At 38.4% G+C, this 22065-nt stretch overlaps 1 protein-coding gene across 1 annotated transcript; it reads left to right on the top strand.

The window, feature by feature from the left end:
• The first annotated feature begins 11006 nt into the window (after positions 1-11006).
• LOC140936953 (cationic amino acid transporter 3-like) lies at positions 11007-21508 on the top strand. The gene is made up of 4 exons (XM_073386465.1): positions 11007-11097; positions 17432-18573; positions 19458-20034; positions 21266-21508. The coding sequence occupies exons 1-4, from the start codon at positions 11085-11087 to the stop codon at positions 21403-21405; spliced, it is 1872 nt and encodes a 623-aa protein (XP_073242566.1). The 5' UTR covers positions 11007-11084; the 3' UTR covers positions 21406-21508.
• Positions 21509-22065: the final 557 nt, after the last annotated feature.

The raw sequence follows: 22065 nt of genomic DNA, 5'->3' as shown, positions 1-22065 counted from the left end.
TGTGTAGCTAAACAACGAAAGATCAGCATCGAGCTAAATATTTCGTTCGTTACACGGGATATTTCAAGTTTCCATGCGAACCGTTTCATTCTGATGTCCAGTGGGACGAAACAAAGGATGTAAATGAGATGTCACAGATGTTTTCTTCATTCTATAACAAATTTAACAAAGTTGCCAATAAACGTGCTCCTATTAAGAAACTGTCAAATCGCAAAGCCAAACAATTCTCCAAATCTTGGATAACAGTCGGATTGAAGACTTCGATACTGAAGAGTTTAATATAAACTTCATACTTCAGGTGACGAAGCTAAGTACAAATATTATAGGAACAAAATTTTGCCGCCTAATACGTTTCAGTAAAAGTATGTACTATCATGAATATTTCGAACGCAACATGACGAATATTAAAGACTTGGAAGGGAATTAATGAATTACTCCATCGCCGAAAGAAAAACTCCAAGACTATAAACGCAATCAGAGACTAAAACCAAAATAATCGAATCATCAAAGAAGAATTGAAGATCGTGAACATATGAACACTTTGCCTCTGTTGGAAGTGGACTAGCAGGTTAACTTTCACCCCCGCAGCGTCACCATCTTGAGCATGTGAGCAAATGTGAATCTCTAATTTCACGATTTTTCTCTCAGCCCGTAACACCCATTTTTAGTAAAGTTAGAGCTTTTATCGATTCCTGACGTGGACAACAAATCTTACCGCTTGATATTCCTCTCCTACAAACTATTACAACTCTCAAGTGACATCATAGCTCCAAAAGTTACCCAACTTAATATTAATTAATCTCCTTTGTTTTGTTGTTGTTATTGGTGTTGTTTTCTTTGTCTCCCTCTTATTGTCAAACATTTTGTAATATTGATTTTTTTCATTTTGTTCAATTCTTCATCAGCACTACAATGCCTTATGCAACTCATTGTTTCCACAGTAACCCATGCGTTGAAAATGCAGTTTTGCCAAAATATCATGCACAATCACCGTACGGATTTAAGTGGAATTGCAACTAGAATTTCCCCTGGGTTTCTTTTTTTTATTATTTCTGTTCCTCTGCGAATTACATGCACTGAGATATACCATAAGAAAATGAATAAGACCCTATAAGGCCGGTTGATAAAACGGAACTTAGCAGGTGTTTCTGTGATCATGCTGCGTTCTAAACCATCATTTTGAAGTTGCATGCCCTTTCCTAAAAACGTTATCTGATTTATTGTTAACTGAAAACACTATCTGGCTTAAAAACTAGTAAAAGGATTTTAACACTTATACTACTACATGGGAAATTTCTGCAATTTGATTGGCTTAGAGCAGTGGTATTTCAGCTTAATTTGAAATACCTACATGTGAAAATTACAAGACCTTTGTGGGTAGTAGTATAAACAAATAATAGCATGATTTGTGCGTGATATTTGGCATAAATACCACTCGTGATATTTCAAAATTGTCTCAAATTTCACTCGCCTAACGGCTCGTGAAATTACGTACAACAATTTCGAAATATCACTCGTGGTATTTATGCCAAATATCACTACAAATCATGCTATTACCTATACTAATTTAGAAAAATGAGTAAAATTTTTATATACAAATTCAAAGCCAGGTGGTCCATTGACTTAGGCTCTGTTTAATGAACCGTCCAATATATATACGTATTGAAGTTACGGGACATCTTAGCTCAAGTTACTCAAATACAATGTATGGTAGGATAGACTGAATGGGTAACAGAAAGGACGCGTAGAAGATAAAACAGTTCTGAATGTAAGAGGCTTTAATTCTTGAAAATGAAACAGAACGTTATCCATATATGACGTGGAATAGAGATGTCTGGGGGTCGGTTATTTAAACGAAGTCTAACTTAGACCGCGGTTAGGAAATCTTTGGACCTCCAGATCTCTTCCCTAGTGGGATATTTAAAGAGGACAAATGATTTCAAGATTAATGGTGTTAACATAAAAGCTTTCGGCAAAGTAAAATTGACTTAGAAAACGGTTTTTGTTCAACACTGGCTATCTAAACTAAGTAAATGGTGGTCAATAAATGGTGTTAACTTAAAAGCTTTCGGCAAACTGAAAACGGCTTAGAACACGGTTCTCTTAAACACTGGCTAACTAAACTCAGCATTTACTTTCTATCAAAAATAGAATTATCCTATTTCTTATTTCATCTTTAATCGTAGTCGCTTTCTTCGGAAGCAACTGTCTGGTTTTGCTAGCGCTGTTGTTTACTGTGTTCAATGTCAGTTTTCTTTTCGTGCCTAATTAGGCCTAAGGATGTACCACCAGGCCATAAATTGTAATATAATAAATATTTTAAGAAGAAATAACGGGATATCCGCCGTAATTATGAGTTCTTGGATATTAACTTCTGCATCAAAAAGTAATGTTTCAAATCATGTAATGTCCACCACTGGGTATATTACGAAATCACAATGCCAAGCTCTCCAGTTAGCTTGACTGGATAGAGCGTTGCGTCCGCTCATTGCAAAGCCCAGGGTTAGATTCCTGGTCAAGTCTGAATTTTTTCAGGTTAATTTTTAACCGCTTAGGTTGTTCATTCTACTGTGAAGATCATGTTTACTTTCATAATGTTGTACGAAACTAAACGTATTTAATTGTCTTGTTTATTTGTAGAAACATACTCGTATGTTTTAAATGAGGTGTAGTCAATCTCTTACAGGTAGCTAGTGTGAATTAATTTCAATTTTTTACATCATATCTTTTTAGAATCTTATTTCATCTTTTTGGAGTTTTTATTGCAGTCGTATATATTATTGTAAGCAATTTAATCTTTATTTTTATGACAGGTCTTTCTAATTATTTTCACACGACCCCACAAACATTGATTTTTAAATCCTATCGTCTTAAAATAAAGGACATGATGATGATGATGATGATGATGATGATGATGATGACGATATTAATGTAGTACTCTTTTTGATATGTTCTGTCGAATATCTCCACGAACAGTTTGGCATGCACGTAAGGTGTTGTCGGAGTACAGATTTTGTAGGGCGTCCGAGAAAACAAGAAGTTGAGTTGAACGCGGTTTATTACTGAGCTTCTTAGTTCTCCAGCGAGTACTAAGTTTTTATTTTTTTGGATACCTTCCGTTTACAAGGCGGCTATATTTATAGTCAACAGTAAGTTAACTGTTTTTTTTTTAAAGGGTCAATAGTATTCTTATGCACAAAATAGATGTTTGCAGGTGATATGAGTTTGCTAACAAAAGAAATTGAAATCCAGCTAAGTAAGGCTTCACGTGTCGGAATATGAAAAATGGCTATAACCTTATGACCAACCCGATACAACTATCCAAACGGTTAGTTGTGATGACTAGGATTCTGTAAAAACAGATTCCAGTTTACAGTTGGAAAAGTAAGTAAAATTTGGCTGAGAATGGTACAACTGAGAACAAAGAACTTAAAAGGTGTTAGGACACGTCTAGCTTAAAGAAGAGTTTAATGAGATCAGAGAGACTAATCATTATGCGAGCTTCGGAGTAGACGTGTGAAGGAACTTGCCACAGAGAAAGCAAGACAGAGAAAGAAGACAGAGAAAGCTCCTTACTCAAAAGACCTATTATTTCAATATCGCAGCTGCAAACACCTGTTAAGGAGGTAATTACGTTTCTAATAGCGAACTTCTATTCTTAAACCAATATTAGATTCTTAAGATGTTTCCTAACCTTAGTTAAAACCTAGTTGCGAAAAACTGAAACCAAAGTCATGATGTTTCCTGCACTAAAAGGAGCATATAACTTCTTTTTTGTTATTTTAATATCCCAACACAAAAAGAGTTGACCTAGTGACTCCTTGTAAAAGAATTTAATCGACTGGCAAAAGTTTACTAGTAAGATCGTTGTACAGAATGGTGATCAGTTATTGCCAAAAAACCGAGCTAAGAAGCGAGGTTGCCTCGGCGGCAGATTCATAATTCCGCTCAATGTATCAAATTCTGCGTAACCCTCTAAAATTTGCATTTTTGACCATATTTGGGTGTAAGTAAGACCCCTTATTTGGGCAGTGACGTCATGATCTTGTATTTACAACTCCCTGGTTCGAACATTGGGTGATCTCGTCTGCATCTGTTTGTTTTCTGTTCAAGAGGCCCTAAGAGGTGAGCAAGCTTGGATACTATTTCTAGATAAGAAGTTGCTATTAAGCCGTGTGCAAACGCACGCAACGCTGTGGGCCACAACTCCCAACATTGTTGGGAGTTGCTGCGTCTGTTTGTACGTAGCTACAAGTTTGACCGGTTTCAAACTTTGCACAACAACACGCAACAACATTCGAAAACATGCAACAGGGTGTACAAACGCACGCAACATGTAACATTAAACAAAGTTGGGAATTGTTGGTCACGATGTTGCGTCCGTTTTCACGGGGCTTTAGTGCTCTGGTTTGCTTTATAAACTGCGTTTAAAGCAGCAGCTCATCAAGTAATAGAGTTTTACGCTCCAGTTTTTGTCAGAACCATCTTGCTCTTCGCAGTTCGATTTACATTGAGGTAGCGTGTTCGCTTCTCTACTCGGAACTAGGGTTTTCAGTGTTATATTTTCCCTTGTAACTTGAATTTTTGTGCGGCTGGTAATCAAGGAATAGGCTTGTATTATTTAAAACGTTTATCACGACCAGCGTGTTCTTCGCAGTTCCATTTACATTGAGCCTGTCCTCACCTCCCGTGAGGAATGTAACGCTTTTGAGGACCTTTTGTTTTTCAGAAGTTATTTTTGCCTTTCGAGAGATTTTTTGTCAACCAGTCTGTCCTTTTGCAGCTCAATTTACATTGAAGGCAGCCCTAAACTCCCATGAGGAATGCAACGAATTAGCGGACCTTTTGTTTTAAAGACCATCATTATGAATCATTTTGCCTTTCGGGAGACTCTTTGCCCTGTGCCACTCGCTTATTAGATCTAAGTTTGTATTTCATTAAAGTTTATATTTTATAACTCTGATACATCCCGCCCCATTCTTGCGCTTTTCACACATTTTGCTTACACCAATTTTTTCAGATGTATATATATTACCATGCAGAATGTTTTTCTTATCCCTGATGATGCCGTTGATCGGCGAAAGCTCGGAATTTAATTTTAATTTTTAATTTTAGCGGTCAAAGGCCTCACTTGAACTATACTTTACTTTCTTACGTTTGTAGTTTTGAATTTCCATAAAATTGAAGTGCTAACTTGCTCCAATTTACCAACAAAGCTTCAAGCCATGTTGTCATTTGTTAATAGAATTGAAAGCTAAGATCATGAATGTATCAAGTTTTTTTCCTTAAGTTAACGTTGAGTGCCATCCTTTTCTATGGCGGAATCCATTGTAAACCTCTAAGGGCCTGTTTACATGAAGGTGGGGGACCCCAGGTAGGTGAGGTAACATGTGGCGGGTTACACCACCTAACATGTAAACGTGATCACATTAAAATGAGAGATTGTAAGGACAGGCGGGTTACCCCACCTAAGCGGGTTACCTCACCTTCTTGGGGTCCCCCACCTCCATGTAAACAGGCCCTAAAATTATGTAACAATTTGCGAGGATCTGGATAGGCACATTCCACGAAACATAAACGAATTCGCCTCGTTGGCACTTGCCGGAAGGTACTCCTAGTAGTTATAGTAACTTAAACACCCACGGTTCGCCTTTAACAAAGGATAATTTTGACATGATAAAATTCCCATCACTAGGCCGACCTAAAATTGATCTTATATATGAATTGATTGTACGTATTCCTCAAAAATAGTTAAAGTGTCCAACACCAAAACAAATATTACCCGTATTAGCGAGTAAGGACCTAAAGCGAGAAGTTGAGATGGCTTGTATTAATTATTGACTAAGGAATTTGAAACGTTAAGGGATTACAACTGTTTTGCTTCTTTGAACCTAGGACCTAATATCTACCTCTCCCTCCAGCCCTTTCATACTGGTTAAGTTTAATAAGTGATCATAATAAATTCCAAAACAAAACGAATCGGAACGTGGAAGAAATACTTGGTTGCTACGGCCGCGGCAGTTAAAGGAAAACGTACATTATACATTTGTACTTCTATCCTTTTCCGCGGTTATTCTTATTCAATCCTTTTGTTCTGTAACAATAAGGATCAGCTCCTTTAACTCTCGCTTTTCTGCAACAAAAACCCATTTATTAAAATACTAATTGCGTTTGTTTTTGTGTTATTTTATTTTGTTTTTTTGATATATATATTCTTTGTATTATATATGTTTTGTGTTTGCCCCTTTTAGTGTTTTAGGCTTTTTTTTATATTTTGTATACGCTGAATAAATATGATCCCAAACATTTCCCAAAATAAATATTGGAAAGATAAGATATACCCTCATATTTAGAGTATACAGCTATTTCGAGAAAGGTTGTCGGAAAAAATGTGCACGCGACAATCCCGAAAGGTAATATGGGATATGATCAATACACTGTTCCTGACGACTGTAGCTGTCGAACCTACTTTCGTTGCTTTCCTTTAGCACTCGCAAACATATGTCCGTGGCCTCCCGTGCCATTTTTTACAAATTTCTTTGAAGAACAGAGCACTCAAAACCACCCACAATACCTTTCGGGATTGTCGCGTGCACTTTTTCCGACAACCTTTCTCGAAATAGCTGTATACGTTAGAAGGGAGGAACAATGTGTGCAGACACTTGAATTGTTAGTGTTTTTATTTTTTTTTATTTTTAAAATCTTTTAGCCCACATTGACTTAAGATTGAACCGACACTTCTGTCGGACCTCGCTCTAACACTTTGTCATCCTTCGTTCGAAGGGGTCCTCAATGCGACTATAGCTTTACCCAACAACCCGACACCATTTGTGCGCTGAAAACCGGAGAGCTTAGTACCGAGAATAAAGATGAAATAAGTACATATTTAAACAGAGGCCAAAATGTTCCGAAAATGTGTGTCTACAGTATCTATCATTCTCCAAAGCGGTTTCCAAGGTGAGATTAAAAACTTCATTCAACCTGGCAACTTTTAAGTCCAATCTGGAAATATTAAAATGAAATGGGAAAATCAGAAAGACATCAACTGGGTTGAGAAATCACTATTCTATATCGTAAAAAAATTCGAAAAAGAGTATCCTACGAAGAAAATAACTTGATTTATGTAATTTATATTTTATGATTACTATTATTACGTCTTTCTCTTTTATTTTAAACATTTGCCTTTACTGTATTTGATAACATATTTTTTCGTTTTGTTAAAATGACTTCTTTACCACTTCAATGTTCAACTATAAACAGTATTTGCAATTCGTAATAAGGGTAAATGCTTTATACATCCCAATGTTTCCAAAGCAACAAATCATATACTACAGTTCGAAAACATACAACGCGCTGATTTAACTTACTCTGTAGTTCGACGTCTGCTTGTTTATTTTCTTATCTCTGGTAATCTATGGGAGATCATTGCCCCTTGATGAGAGTGAGAATTGAAGGCACTGTAAATACAAGGTAAGGAAATAATTTGACGCCTTTAAGGCAACTTGATTAAATGGAGTTGGCAGGTGTTTCTGTTATAACTATACCGCGTTCTAAACCAGCTTAAACTGGCCCTGTCTCGCTAAAAACATAAACATTCTTTTTACTGAAAGCACTCATCTTAAAGGCTAAAAAATTAGTGAAACAGACCCCGTCCAATTAAGTAAAATTATAAGAAAGTTATAATAAAAAACCGGTCCTATAAGTCTTAGAAAATTTCGTTACCGTTATTCTCCTAGCTCAAATATGGTGGAATTAGGAGCCCATCTGGCGAAATAAATTGAATCAGTGAGTCAAAGTGGACGTAGGAGACAAAAAAGGCTTACAAGATGAGACAGTTAAATCTTCAATTTAAGGTTGGTTAGCCTGCTTAACGAAAATAAACAATTCAAATATGAAAGTGAAACAAAAGTGTTGTTCAGACGGTCTAGGAGTTTTCATTACCAAAAAAAGCCTTCGGCCCGGGAAGAATTTTCGACGTAAAATCTCAAAAGAAACTGTGACGCTTGCTATCACTTATTTTAAATCTTTTATTAGCCTCGCCATGTATGAAGGGGACAAAAACAGTCTGCGCGAATTACTCGAAAGAGTCTATTTCCCGAACACTCCAAAACAGGTAATTATTAGGCCACATCACCTACGTGTAGGTCTTGGCAAACAGCGGTATGGTTTCTTTAGTGCCTTCTCTTAATTAATGGTCAACTGTGCCCATCTATGCATCCCACTACGCCATCATCTGAAGTAAGTCAAGATCTTGATCACGGCCGCCTCAATCTCATGTGCATAGTTTTTAGAGACCCTGGCACTTTACCAGCGACCTGCTTCCCAAACAGTTCCCGCGCGCTCGCGCGAAGCCCCTATCGATTTTGCTAGTAAAAGTAGCACATTCTACCAGGCGCAGTGCCCAACGATTCATACTGACAGTTCTTAATCTTTTTTCTTATGAAATCGTCACGCTCAAAACACAAACGTAATAAAGGTCAATAAATGGCGAGAAAAAGGTCACGGGATCATATCGCGTTTTGCCATTTGCCGTAAATCCGATGGTCCATCTCTCGAATTACAGGAGAAATATTGAAATCGTTTCAGTAGTTAAGACATTGATTGTTAGAGGCCGTTATCGCTGAGCATCGTTATTCGTCAAGTAAAGGAATACCATTTAACATGTTAAACAAACAATCAGACCTCGATTCGCGATACCCGCCAACTCTGCACACGCTTAAGGGCTGATGCCGGGATAAAAGCAATGTCACGTGGTTTCTCAAGGGCAAAAAAAAGAGCAAAAATTTTCCAATGCAAGAAATTGCCATTGAGTTTGTGTATTCTAGGCAACAGAAAATGAAGGACTTTTCATCTCAAAAAAGGCAAATTTTCATGGGTGGAAGTGATCATTCCGCTTTTTTGATGCAGTTGCGACCGTAAATGCAGCCGAAATTCTTGAATATAGTGCAAAAGGAACCATTAACAGTTTTGCAGCTTAGCGAAATTCAAAACGTAGCGTAAAAGTAAAAGTGTATGGCGGCTCTTTTAGTTAGGGATCTCAAACCGAGTACAATTAGACTATAACAAACTGAAGGACAACCAAGAAACTTGATTTTCACACAAAGTTATAATAAAGCAATCAAACTAGCTATTTCAAACCGAGAAATTTATCATCAACATTAACTGCTATACCAAAGTTATTCAGTTAAAGCACGTTTCAAATAAAATCAGGCACGCGAAGCAACTTAAGATGTGGAGTTTGTTTCCAAATTGTCCCTAAGTTTACCTCACTAGTTTCTTCTGGTATAGAATTTTTTCATCGTACCGTTGAAATTCAGTTATGCTACATCTGTACTTTCTTTCAACATCGAGGAAACGCGTACCCCTCCCTCCCTAAGGCCACAGAGGACACCTATCTATGAATGAATTCATAAGGCGAAATTTTGCTTGTGATTCATCGTCTGTTTTAGTAGCGATTTAATAAAATTTTACAGAGACATTGTGACATGATGGACGTTTAGGAGGCGTGTTTTTATTTGGTAAATCGCTTTTTACAGCGATCATTTAAGCCACAGTTGTACCAAATTGGGAACTCGTGATTTTGTGGTGAAATTTGGGCAAAAAAAATTGAAGACATGCACAGCACTGTGATTTTATTAATAAATGATCGATCAAACCCTCTGGTGTGTTACTTATTGAGCAGATTTTGCAATTTGAAGTTTGCCAGCAAAATATAATCGTTTGAATGAACAAAATCTGTCATCCCTGAAACTCTGACGCCTTATATCTTTTTATAAAAGGGCTCTTTTACAATTCTGCTCTATACATGACACACTACAGTCTACCAGGTTTACCCCTCTGCATTGTCAGCTCGTAAAGTTTTGTATCTGCGCTGAATTCTTGGACACCAAATTGTCGGAAAAGTCCAATTGTGAGACTCACGAAGGTGTCCCGACTTGAAGCGAAAACAAAAAAAAGTAAAAAACGTTTTGGTATTATTATTATCATTTTATTATTTATTCATTTGACCTTATTTATTTATCTTTTAAAGCGTACGTTTTTGTATTAAATTTGGTTGAAATTTCTTTATTTTTATTTCCATATTAATAAAAATCACTAATTAAAACAAGGTTTAATTCAGAGCCCGTTCGTTACTTTTGGATAAACATTTTTTGGCTCTTGTTACATTTCCCCCTGCTCTCTTACTCGCTCCATTTTTCGCTCGGTCTTTGACTCCCGTTCCTCGTTCTTTGCTCTAAAACCGCACGGAACCGCTTGCAACTCAAGCTAGCCGATATCATGCATACGCTGTAAATAAATGTATAACAATGAACCCAAGGTGTCCCACGTGACATCAAAGGAATTCCTTAAAGGCGGATTTCCTCGGTCGCGCAATTGTTACGTGCCTACGCACATATATTTTACGCGCGTAAATAAGACAGAGGTACTGTATGAAAGGCCGTTCGTAAACGAAGATTTACAGAGAGCAACACTCATCTTTTACTTTTAGGCGCCACCTTTCATACATTGCGTATATAGTAAATCCATTGCGTGCCTCTATTTTATTTACCCGCGTAATTAGATTTACGTGCTTATGCACGGACATTTTTCACTGTTGTTGGTCACCTAAACTGGGAACGATTTGCATTTACTCTTGCAGTGTACCTTAAACTTTCACGTTCAGGGATGTTCATATTAAAAACATTTGCTTGGTCTATCGATTACGTCAATTAAAACTTAAAGATCAGTTCGTTCCAGTTGATCTGTTCGGCATAACATTACTCGCGGTTGTAAGCTTTCTGTACAACTGACTCGTTCAGTTTGTCCTTGCATGTTCCATTAGCTTTGCCATGCATTTTGCCGTTTTGTTTACCTTTGAGAAATTAGAGCATACATATCTGAAGAGACTTTTTGATACCAATCTCTTCTTGTGTGTACAAAATGCATATTTCGAAGGCAAACAAAGCCGTTATCCTCGACTGAACATCGCCGCACTATCTGTAAAAAGGAATATCTGCATATGCAAAAAATACTGCCTTTGTCCAAGATGCTGTGTTGTAGCCTCTGCTAAAAATCTGAACTGTTCTTGGGAAACAACAAAGGAGATGCCCACTAAAGGTACCGAGATTTGTTTTGTCCAGTTTTGTAGGAACTAGATGTGCTCACTTTCAAAAGTATGCGCGTGTTTTTAATGCCTTGGAGTTTATAATAATATATGTAAACTTTGGTTGCGCGTCTTCTACTTTCACCGCCCAAACTGCTCAAGTCGCTAATGGGGTTATATGATAGAGGAATTTGACAAAAGCTAGATCAAAAAGACTTTTATCTCTTAATCAAATTCTTACTAGGACTGTTTGATTTGTGGCTTCGTGAAAAGCACGGAAAAGCTCCGCAGTAAACATAATCACGCAAGCTTAACGGAACAGTGTTCTAACAATGGCGTGAAGCTATCCTGCACTACACCGAGTTTGTATTGAGCCCTTAGATGGGGTAAAGTAATATCAACTAAGGCAAATGGCTGGAAGCCTTTGAGATTCTAAATTATACCTTTGTTAAACATTTGTTTTTTTTAGTAAACGGCAACGTTGAGTGCGCGCGCGACTACAAATTATGACAAAGCTTCTTCATTTTAACAATGGGCAATAACTTGGATATTTATATAGGGTAATCAGATCCACGAATTGTAAGAATCAGAAGATGAGCTTTTGGTAATATCACTCTTTGTGATCCAGTTTAGGTGGGCAAACTTTGACAATTGAGACATATTCCTCGGGCCGGTAAATTAGTTATAAAGTAAGGAGTTTCTATATAGATCAGATGCAAATATTTATGGGGTGATATGCTCCTGATACATACCAATTGACCTCCATGGTCGAATGATTTATTTTAGTGTACAGTCAAAGACTAATATAAGTAAATTCTCTCCAGGAATGCCGCCTCCGAGAAGCATTATCAAAGCGAGAACTGCATTTATCTTGCCGAGCACATTTTCCGAACGACTATAAAGCCATGACTTTAGTGAGATTGTACTTCATGGGAAATAGTTTGACTTTGTTTTTAAAGCTTTAATGGCAGATTTTGCTTTTCAAACAAACAGCAAGCGATCAGCACGGGTTGAATGACAGTATTCGACTAAACTTAGGGGCACCCAACGAGAATATATATAGTTCAAAACCTGTCCACTTAAACATAGCATTGTTAAACATATTCTAGTATTTAAACGGTAGATCAGTATAGGCATATTTTTATCCCCTAAACATTCTTCATCTGTTCGGTTTCCTAGCTGAAAGTCTGGTGATCCGAAAATAATAGGGATCACATGAAAGTTTAATACCTTTTCGAAAACTTCAGCCAGAAAAAACAAGGCTCCCGAAAATTCTAGGTGACCTTTCTAGGGTAAAAATCCGTTAAAACTGGAAAATTATACCATTTTTTACGATGTTCGAAAATCCTAGGAGAGGCAGGCAAGCAAGAAATTTTACAGCAAACGTTCTGAATTCAAACTTCTAGATCTCATGAATCGTCCTACGAACAGTGTTTTTTTTTCGACGTTGGGTGCCCCTGTAAACTGAACGCAGAAATGTACGAATATTGTTTTCCGGTTTGGTGCTAGCCTTTTGAGCACTCTTAGCTGAAATTCGTCTTTAATTTCCTATTTTTTTTCATAAGTGGTTGCCGGGCTGAGAGCTCTTTTTGCCCAAGCTTCAAGCCTTTACATATCTCTTCTCTTTTCTACTCCTGAATTTCAGAAGAAACACATGCGTAATTTTAGCCCCTGCATTAGCCTCCGCCACAGAGTAAGCTTCTCTCGTTGGGTAACGCACGAAACGTGCTGATTGTGCTAACATAATTTTAGCATCATAAAGTTAGGTCACCGCGATACTTCGTCGTGCGTCGTCCTGGCTAGAGGACTGGTCACACTAGAAGTAAAGATTGTGTCGGTCCCTACTCCAGCTTTCACAGGTAACGAAACGGCCTCGAGCAACACCTACAGACCCAAAAATGGTAATAGCGGAGATTCCACTTTCGCGGGAAAAAGCGCTCTTAAGTGTATGCACAAACGCTGATCATGGGCATAGTGTGGGAGTTGCAAGTACTCGCTCCGAGTTATGGGCTCCTACCAGAACCCATTTAAATTGCTAGAGACTCGAGCCTGAAGCAAAACGAGAGACAAATACAGGACCATGGCGCATGCGACGTGTCGCAAACTTTTGCGATTTAAGACAAAAGAGCTTGACGATGCATAAGTTACTATTGATTTTGCCGAAAGACATCAGTTTTAATTTTAAATGATCGTTTTGCCTCAGATGGCGCATAGAAAAAATCATTGACCCCTAAATCTCAGTGCTGATAATCAAAAAGTCATTTTTACTAAGCTATAAGACAAATTCTTGTCGTTTACTCTCTTCTTATAATGATAAAAGAATTACCGACAAACTCGCCCATACTTGGAAGCTCAGCCAGGCAATTCTCATCATATATTTCAAGAAGAAAAATGCAATAATAGATCTTTCATTTGGAACACTTAATTACAGTGAAACCTCTAATAAGCGGACACCTTCGGAACCTTCCCAAGTGTCCGCTTAATAGAGGCTGTAAAAGTGGCGCATTGTTAACGATTAACTTTCAACGGTTACTCTGTACTGTGATAACGTTTCATGTTGTTAAGGATGCTAAGGAAACTGAGCTGTACTTTGTGCAAGACTTTTAGGAAAACAAGACGTACAAGACGTACTGAAGCAAAGATCTTCCTCGCTAGCTTCGCGGAAGACCTGCGTACACTGCCTTGCGATCGGACTTCAAGGTGACCAATATTAACGGCCAAAAAACTCTCCCTTTGACTTAACAAAAGATATATTTGGAATAGTAAAACGAAAATCGTAAAAAGATCTACACAGCAAAGGGACAGTAGGCTTCATCAGTGAAACACGTCGCTTTCCACGGTTGTTCAACTGTCCCGTCCCAGTTGAACTGATGGGATCACGTGTGTTCGGACTTGATAATATAGTATGAAGCATTGCATCATTGGATATATGAAATTCCCCACTTTAGTTGAACTTTGATCGTAGATGACAATTTAGCCTGCGTGGCTCCCCTTCCCCTTTTAACGCCTGCCACGCAGGCTAATGACAATAAAAACGCCTGCATGGGAGGCTAGACATCGGTCTAATCTTTAGTTTATTGACAGCTATTGCTAAATGTATTGCCTTATCGCTATTAATAGACTAAGCTACGTATTTCAAGGGCGTAATCCAATACTGCCGACTGTCAATTCAGTGCGGTGTCCGCTTAACAGAGGTTTTTAACAACAGAAATTAGCGAAATACAATTTATTTTAGTGTTTGCGTCCGCTTAATAGAGGTGTCCGCTGAATAGGGGTTCGTTATAAAGGGAAATATAAGACGTTAATTTCGGGACCGATCTTAGTGTCCGCTTAGTAGGGGGTGTCCGCTTAATAGAGGGTGTTTCTCTGTATTCTTTACCTGGCGTGCGTGTAATAGTTTTGATCAACAGAATCGAGAACCAACAAGAAATTTCAACGTTAATTTCAAAAAAATCAGATATATTTTCACGACTGATTATGTCTGATGGGAGAAGGTATGTGAGAGAGGGATCAACCTAACTGCATCTTCATCTTTATGAACATACTTTGTTCTTAGCTACTCTTTTTAGTCAACGGAAACTGCAACAAAAACTCAAAGAATTTCTCGTTGAAATGATTTAAACAAGTACAAATCAAAATCTAACCGACAAATTGATTCAAGGATTTAGCCACGGCAATACTTTTCCTCCGTGGTTTGATTTTGTTTCCCTGTACACCTGCTGTATCAACTGAGGCTGCGTGCGTTCACACTATACCAGATAGATTTTTTTTTGCGCCGGCGTGGACACTATACCGGATAGGGATTTTGTTGACACTTAAAAACCGAGTGATTTCTTTAACGGAGCGAAGTCGAGTGTCGCATATCGCATAGGTGCACACACTCCACCGGATTAGCTTTTCGTGTTGGCACATAGACTGAGCCTTTACAAGAGTGATTTTGAACAGTTTGCGCTAAAAAATGTATTTTATTATACACTGTATGTATTTTATTATACATTGACTATACCGGTTGCTAAACAAATGTTTTTTTAGCGGCACAATTAAATTTGAAGAAAAATTTAAATAATTTCAGTCAATTTCGCAGTTTTTGCTTAAACGTCTGTATTTCTGGATAAGCATGTGAGTTCCGTTTGTAAATCTGCTTTATTTCATCTTCGTAATATCGCGAAGATTAGAATGTATCTGACTTCTGAGAGCACAAAGACCCTCGTCCATGCTTATGTTACTCGTCGACTGGACAATTGTAACTCGTTGCTCCTCGGGTCACCGGAGTATATTATTCAGAAACTCCAGCGGGTTCAAAACTGCGCTGCACGCCTTGATAGCTGGGCAACCTAGGGCTGCGCACATTCGCCCCGCCTTAAGGAGCTACACGGGTTACCTGTGGAGCAGCGAATTACCTTTAAAGTATTACTGTTTACTTTTAAAGCTCTCAATAATCTGGCGCCTCCGTATTTAAGTCAACTTATAGTCCCATATAACCCTACAAGAAATCTTAGGTCAGCTAGCAAACATTTATTAGAAGTACCGAATGTGCGCCTGAAGAGCTACGGGGACAGGGCCTTTTCGGTCGCTGCCTCAAAGCACTGGAATGAAATTCCCTTAGACATTAAATTAAGTGGATCAGTTGATGTTTTTAAATCTAGATTGAAAACTTATCTTTTTAGACTCGCTTTCAATTGACTTTTTGTTTTAGTGCTATTGTTAGTTAGTTATTTTCTTTTTTTGATTGTAAAGCGATATAGAGCTTTTGTATATACCGCTATACAAATAAAGTTATTATAATTATTATTATTATTATTATTATTATTATTATTATTATTATTATTATTATTATTATTTGTACTGGAAAGCAGTGTGGAGCCACTTATTTTTAGAACAAAATGAGGCCCGAAGGACCCAATAAGGAACTGTGGCACGAAATTTATTAAAATTCAGACAGCGTGAACTGTCACCAAATTGAGTGTGAAACTTCAAAATAACCGCTCGAAACGTTAAAAGAACATGGAGGGTATATAAATAACACTGACAGCATATTCAAGAGAAAACACGAATGGACAAACTTGAAGAAAATTGAGTCAGATTGGGCTATTGCATTTAATATTCGCACCCCTCCCCCCCCCGTCCCCCACCCTCTCTCCCGGTTGAGGAACCATGGAATAGGGAGGTAAGTTATAAAAATTGAGGATTTCTTTAGGGGTAGAGTAAAAAAGTACGTAATTATTTGGGGGTGAAGCTTTGATTTTCGCGAAATTCTTCAGGAGTAAACCCATGTTCTTCAGAGGGTAAGCCCATATTTTACGGTAGTCTTCAGGGGTGAATGTAATTTTAGCCAATCTTTAGGGGTAAGAAGAAAAGGTAAGTCTTCAACCGGGTGGGGGTACGGCGATTAAATGCAATAGCCCATTGCAATTGGGAACGGTTTTGAAAACTTGTTAGTCTATATAACATTTTTTCAAAGTTCATTTTCGTTGTTTTTAACGATCGATGTAATGCTTGGGATACATATTTTGTTTGCTACAAAGCTGCGATTTTTGTCATTCACAGGCAATTTCTCAAGTTTAATTACGAATAAAGACGCGTAACTGGTATTATATCTTGAACAAAATGAACAAGACAACCGTGAAACAAACCCTTTAATGAGGGGTCCCAGATAAAGAGTACACAGTGCAGTTAAACCTCTATGTAACTAACCTTTTTTTTTCATTAAAGTCCTTGATGATAAACGATTTCTACATAAGAAATCGTCAAAAAAATTGAAAACAACCTCGATACAACGAAACCTTGCTATAGCGAACATATTTTGCCAGTCCCTTATATAGCCAATCATTTTATCGAGGTTCTACTATACTGGCTCTGGCTTGTTTTATTATATACACTAACTAATAAGGTAGAAGTCTCTACTCCATTTAAAGGAACTGTGTCACGGCAGTCCAGTTCATTTTGTTTAATTTTTTCAATGACTCGCCCTCAATCGCTATGGAACTTAAAGTAAGCAAAGAAATTACATGTAAATGACAAAGTCAGAGAGATCGGGACAAACAAATATATCTCCTGGGCACATTATTTTTGAAGTTGCAAACCGCAGAGATAAACTTTGAAAAACTGTTAGGCTGAACAGTTTTCAAAAACCGTATTTTCAATCCGTTTCAATCTTCTTCAGTTTTGCCCATCCGTGGCATCTGTTGTATCTGTTGTGTTATTTTAACCTTCCTTTAAAGTTTTAAGCGGTTATTTTTATTTGGCTCTTGGATTTAACGGGCATTTTGTAATACCTAATTTGGCTAAATTTCGTGACACAGCTCCTTTAACATAGACGTCTATCTTATTCTCTGGTTTCTTTCTTAGACATGAACAACTGCTCGAAAGTATGCAACAACTTAACACGAAAAAAGCCCACCGAGGACTGGTTGGCCGAAACCCCCCTTAAAAGATGTCTTCACACACTAGACCTCACCTCTATAGGGGTGGGCACTGTAGTGGGTGCAGGGTTGTATGTAGTTACAGGAGAATTGGCACGTGATGTCGCAGGACCAGCGGTTGTTCTCTCCTTCTTTATTGCTGGAATAGCCGCCTTCTTTTCAGGAATTTGCTATGCAGAGTTTGGCTGTCGTATACCCAAGGCTGGATCGGCTTATGTATACACGTACGTTGCTGTTGGGGAGTTCTGGGCGTTCGTTGTGGGCTGGAATATGATTCTAGAGTATATCATCGCAGCAGCAAGTGTGGCTCGCGCCTGCAGCGAGTACATCAACTCCTTTGCTCAAGGCTATATATACAAGTTCTTCATGGAGGACATCGCCACATGGAACGTTTCGGCTCTTGGAAGCTTCCCCGATCTCCTGGCCATGGCGCTGGCCCTGATTTTTACCGGCATAGTCTCGCTGGGTGCACACAAATCGTCTCTGGTTAACAAATTCATGACTTTTATAAACCTTTCTGTCATCGTTTTCATCATCATTGCTGGGTTACATTTTGTCGATGGGAGGAACTGGCAAACCAAATTTGCTCCTTATGGTGCAAGTGGAGTGCTGACTGCTGCCGGAAGTTGCTTTTATGCCTTTGTCGGATTTGATGTCATAGGTACGGCGGGCGAAGAGGCTGTCAATCCCAAGCGTTCAATACCATTATCAATAATCTTGTGTCTTGCCATTAGTTTTCTATCCTACTTTGGTGTCGCCACAGTTCTTACTCTCATATTGCCTTATCGTCAACTCAGCCGGTTCGCTCCTCTGGCCGAGGCCTTCGCCCAACGAGGATTCAGTGGCGCCAAGTACGTCGTGGCGACTGGAGGGTTGTTCGCAACAATGAGTACACTTCTGTCCAACTCGTTCGCGGCCCCGCGAGTGGTGTACTCGATGGCCTCCGATGGTTTGTTGTTCAATTGGTTTGGACATGTGAATGACAAGACAAAAGTTCCCGTGCGTGCTGCTTTGGTTAATGGCGTTTTGATTTCAATATTGGCATTACTTCTGGACGTCAAGCAATTGGTAAGCTTCCAAAATCTCAGTTTTTAACTTGCCTATCAAAAGTCGAAGGTCCGCAATAGGTTTTTCAGGATCGGGGAGTTAACCATCAGGGCCGAGTTGTTTTCAAAGCTGGGTTAAGATAACCCAGGGTTAGTGAGACATTTAAATTCAAATTTGAAAGCTTAAAAAGCATTTCAGTTTGAATTCTTTTGCTCTACAAGTTGATGATTGAAAGCTTTAAAAATGACAGAGAAAATTATCCGAGAAAATACTTTTGAAAAGAAGAAAAAGAAACGCGGGTTAAATTTAATTTAAATTTGATTTAATCGGCCTTCGAACAACCGGGTGCAGGATTAAAAAAATTGCGCGAAATTTTGGGTCGGGATTATTTTTATCATTGTTATTGTCATTATTATTACTATTATTGTTATTATTATCATTATCATTATCGTTATCGTTATCGTTATCGTTATCGTTATCGTTATCGTTATCGTTGTCATTATTATTATTATTATTATTATTATTATTATTATTATTATTATTATTATTATATTTTTATTATTTAACTGCAATAATTTAAGATAAGAAATAATTAGCATCTGCTAACTTGGCCCTCTTATATTTGCTAAGATCTTTAACATTATTGCGATCACTACCCAAAATCAAATTTGCATTTGGCTGAGCCTATTGGGTCTTTTGAAGGTTTTCAGTGAGCTGCTCACTGGATCCACTGGATCCATCTGCGAAATACTTTAAAAAAACATATGAAAAAAGGAGAGGGAAAATAGAATCTTAACACTGCTTTTGCGAAGAACACTATCAGATATAAAGATTTCGAAGTTTTTAGGTCCATAATTATAGATTACGGTATGGTAGATTATGGCGCTATTTGTCAATATTACTAGGTTGAGATGTTGTCCATTGGCACATTAGTAGCTTACACGATGGTAGCAATTGCTTTACTCGTAACTCGTTACACACCTGGAGTGCAGAGCGTCACACTGGAAAAGAATGGAACCAGCGAGAAGACCGCCAAATGGCTGAAAACGATGTGCTGCCGGCCTGGAGAAACAGAAGGGAAAGATGGCGGTCTCACAGATGTTAGCTACCAACAAGTGGAAAGCAACGACGGAGACGAATTGTCGGAGGAAAGACAACCGGACGAGACTACAAGCTTCCGGGTTCGCGTCGCTACATTTGTCCTGACTTTATCCATAACTGCTTTAGCAATTTCCTTCACTAGAAGTTATTCTTACTGGGCTCAAGGAGATGCCTGGGCGATTCTCCTGTGCTGTATTTTTGGTCTGATGATCATTGCGTCGTTGATGTTTATCATTCGTCAGCCAAAAAATTCCGCCACTTTCCCGTTCATGGTTCCAGGGGTCCCTATCATTCCAGCCATTACGATATTTTTCAATATTCTTCTGGTGGTGACGTTAGATCACTGGACTTACATACGATTCGGCGTGTGGATGATCTTAGGTAAGAAAACCCCTAATGCTCTATGTATTTACTACAGTTGAAACCTTCATTAAGCGGCCACCCTCTTGGTAACGACAAGTAGTTAATGGAGGTTGGCCGCTCAGTAGAGGTTCGTCACAAATTAGGATAATCTTTCGCAGAAACATCACTTAATTTTGATACTAACAGGTGACGAGAGCAGCTTTACTGTTCCACAGTCAGTTGTTGCCTTCTATCTCGGACTTTATTTTCCTTCATCATATTCTTAAAATAATGCCAAACTAAGTGTATTAAGCCCTTGATGGCCGCTTAAAGGAGCTGAGTCACGAAATTCAGCCTAATTAGGTAATTAAAAAATGCCCATTAAATCAAGAGAAACGTAAAAATAACCGCTTAAAACATTAAGGGAAGGTTAAACACAACAGATGCCACGGATGGGCAAAACTGAAGAAGATTTAAACGGATTGAAATATAATAAGGGTTTTTGAAAACTGCTTAGCCTAACAGTTTTTTAAAGTTGATCTCTGCTGTTTGCAACTTCAAAAATAATGCTTAGGAGACATATTTGTCTGTCTTAAATCTCTGCTTTTCTCATTTACATAGCGACACAGCTCCTTTAATAGAGGTTAAAACAATGCAGGAACTCTTCTTAAGTCGGCAAAATGGAGGCCGCGGCCGCTGAATTGAGGGTGGCCGTTTAATGGAGTTTCAACAGTATTATCACTTTTATCATCATCATCATCATCATCATCATCGTTATTATTTTCATAATTTATTTAAAACTTGTTGAATGGAGCTGAGAATGATTATATGAAAAATTATGGAGATTGATAAGGGGTTTTCCTTCGAGGGCGGAGGTAAAATGCCATCAGTATTGCGAGATGTCGCTAGAAAAAAACAATGCAACCGAGATACTCTACCAGGTTGTGTTAGCTCATTATACGTTTCTGGGAAACTGTCCACCGACCCCTCCCCTTTGCCAACATTAACACTTACTTCTGACTTAGGGCAAAATGTTGGTTTAGGGGAGGGGTAGGTGGGCAGTTTCCTAGCAACGTATAATGATCCGAATTATTTAGCCTGGATATTAAAACAATTAGTAGATTTGGCTGAGCATGATCTGTACAATTATGCGGGTCTCGGAGGGTGTTATCCGTCTCGGCCGATCGATAATACCCTCCATTGAGCGAAATCTTTTTTATTATCCTGTTCAGTTTTAGCAATGCTCTTTTTGACTTTTGGTTTTCCATAGGTCTCCTTGTGTACTTCTGCTATGGTTACAGTCACAGCGTGGAAGCCGTCAAACCTTCTGAAAGATCAGAAACTCCGTTCATTCGATCGACAATGCCTGATTTCGGAACAGAATTTAAAGAGTATCCATCACCTCGATGAACATCTAATTTTGAAGAAGCAAAGTGTATGCCTTAAATTCGCCTCTCAATAAACTACAGTAGCTACAGATAATGGATACAGAGTTTAGGAACGTTTGGGTCGAAAAGAGGTAGTTATGACTGGTCAAGGCCATGCCAAGCAGTCATTAACTAATCATCCATTGCCCCCCCCCCCCCCCCCAAAAAAAAAAAATCACCCAAACGTCTTTGCGCGGAAAGCCTGTACCCATTCTCGCAGAAGTGACAAATCAGTGAAAAATAGAAATAAGCATTGTGATACACAGCCTCTCCACAGGAGTTTTTCATTTCATTTTTCGGAGAGCAAATCTTTCTCCATCTTCAGCCCCTTTCGCTTGTAGTAGATAAATCCCCCGGTATTTTTATTTCCATACGTGCACTCGATGATCTTCAAAGAGGAAATTGAGGGTCTGTGAACAGGCTCTGTGATACAGCGAGATGGAATACAGTCAACACTCTCTTAGATCGACACCGAGGGTTGAGATAGTTATTTGTGCCCAGGATCACTAAGGCCTGGGACAAACGTCGATGAACTTTTTAAGAGACGAACCAAGCTTTAATTTGGGCCGACCTCAATTGACTTAAGATCGTCTGTTGGAACAAATGTAGAACTTAGAGGCATCGAACCAATCAGCTGAATTAG

Source organism: Porites lutea, chromosome 1 (genome assembly GCF_958299795.1).
Source record: "Porites lutea chromosome 1, jaPorLute2.1, whole genome shotgun sequence".
In the NCBI taxonomy this organism is placed as follows: domain Eukaryota; kingdom Metazoa; phylum Cnidaria; class Anthozoa; order Scleractinia; family Poritidae; genus Porites; species Porites lutea.
This window is presented reverse-complemented; position numbering and strand designations above follow the sequence as displayed.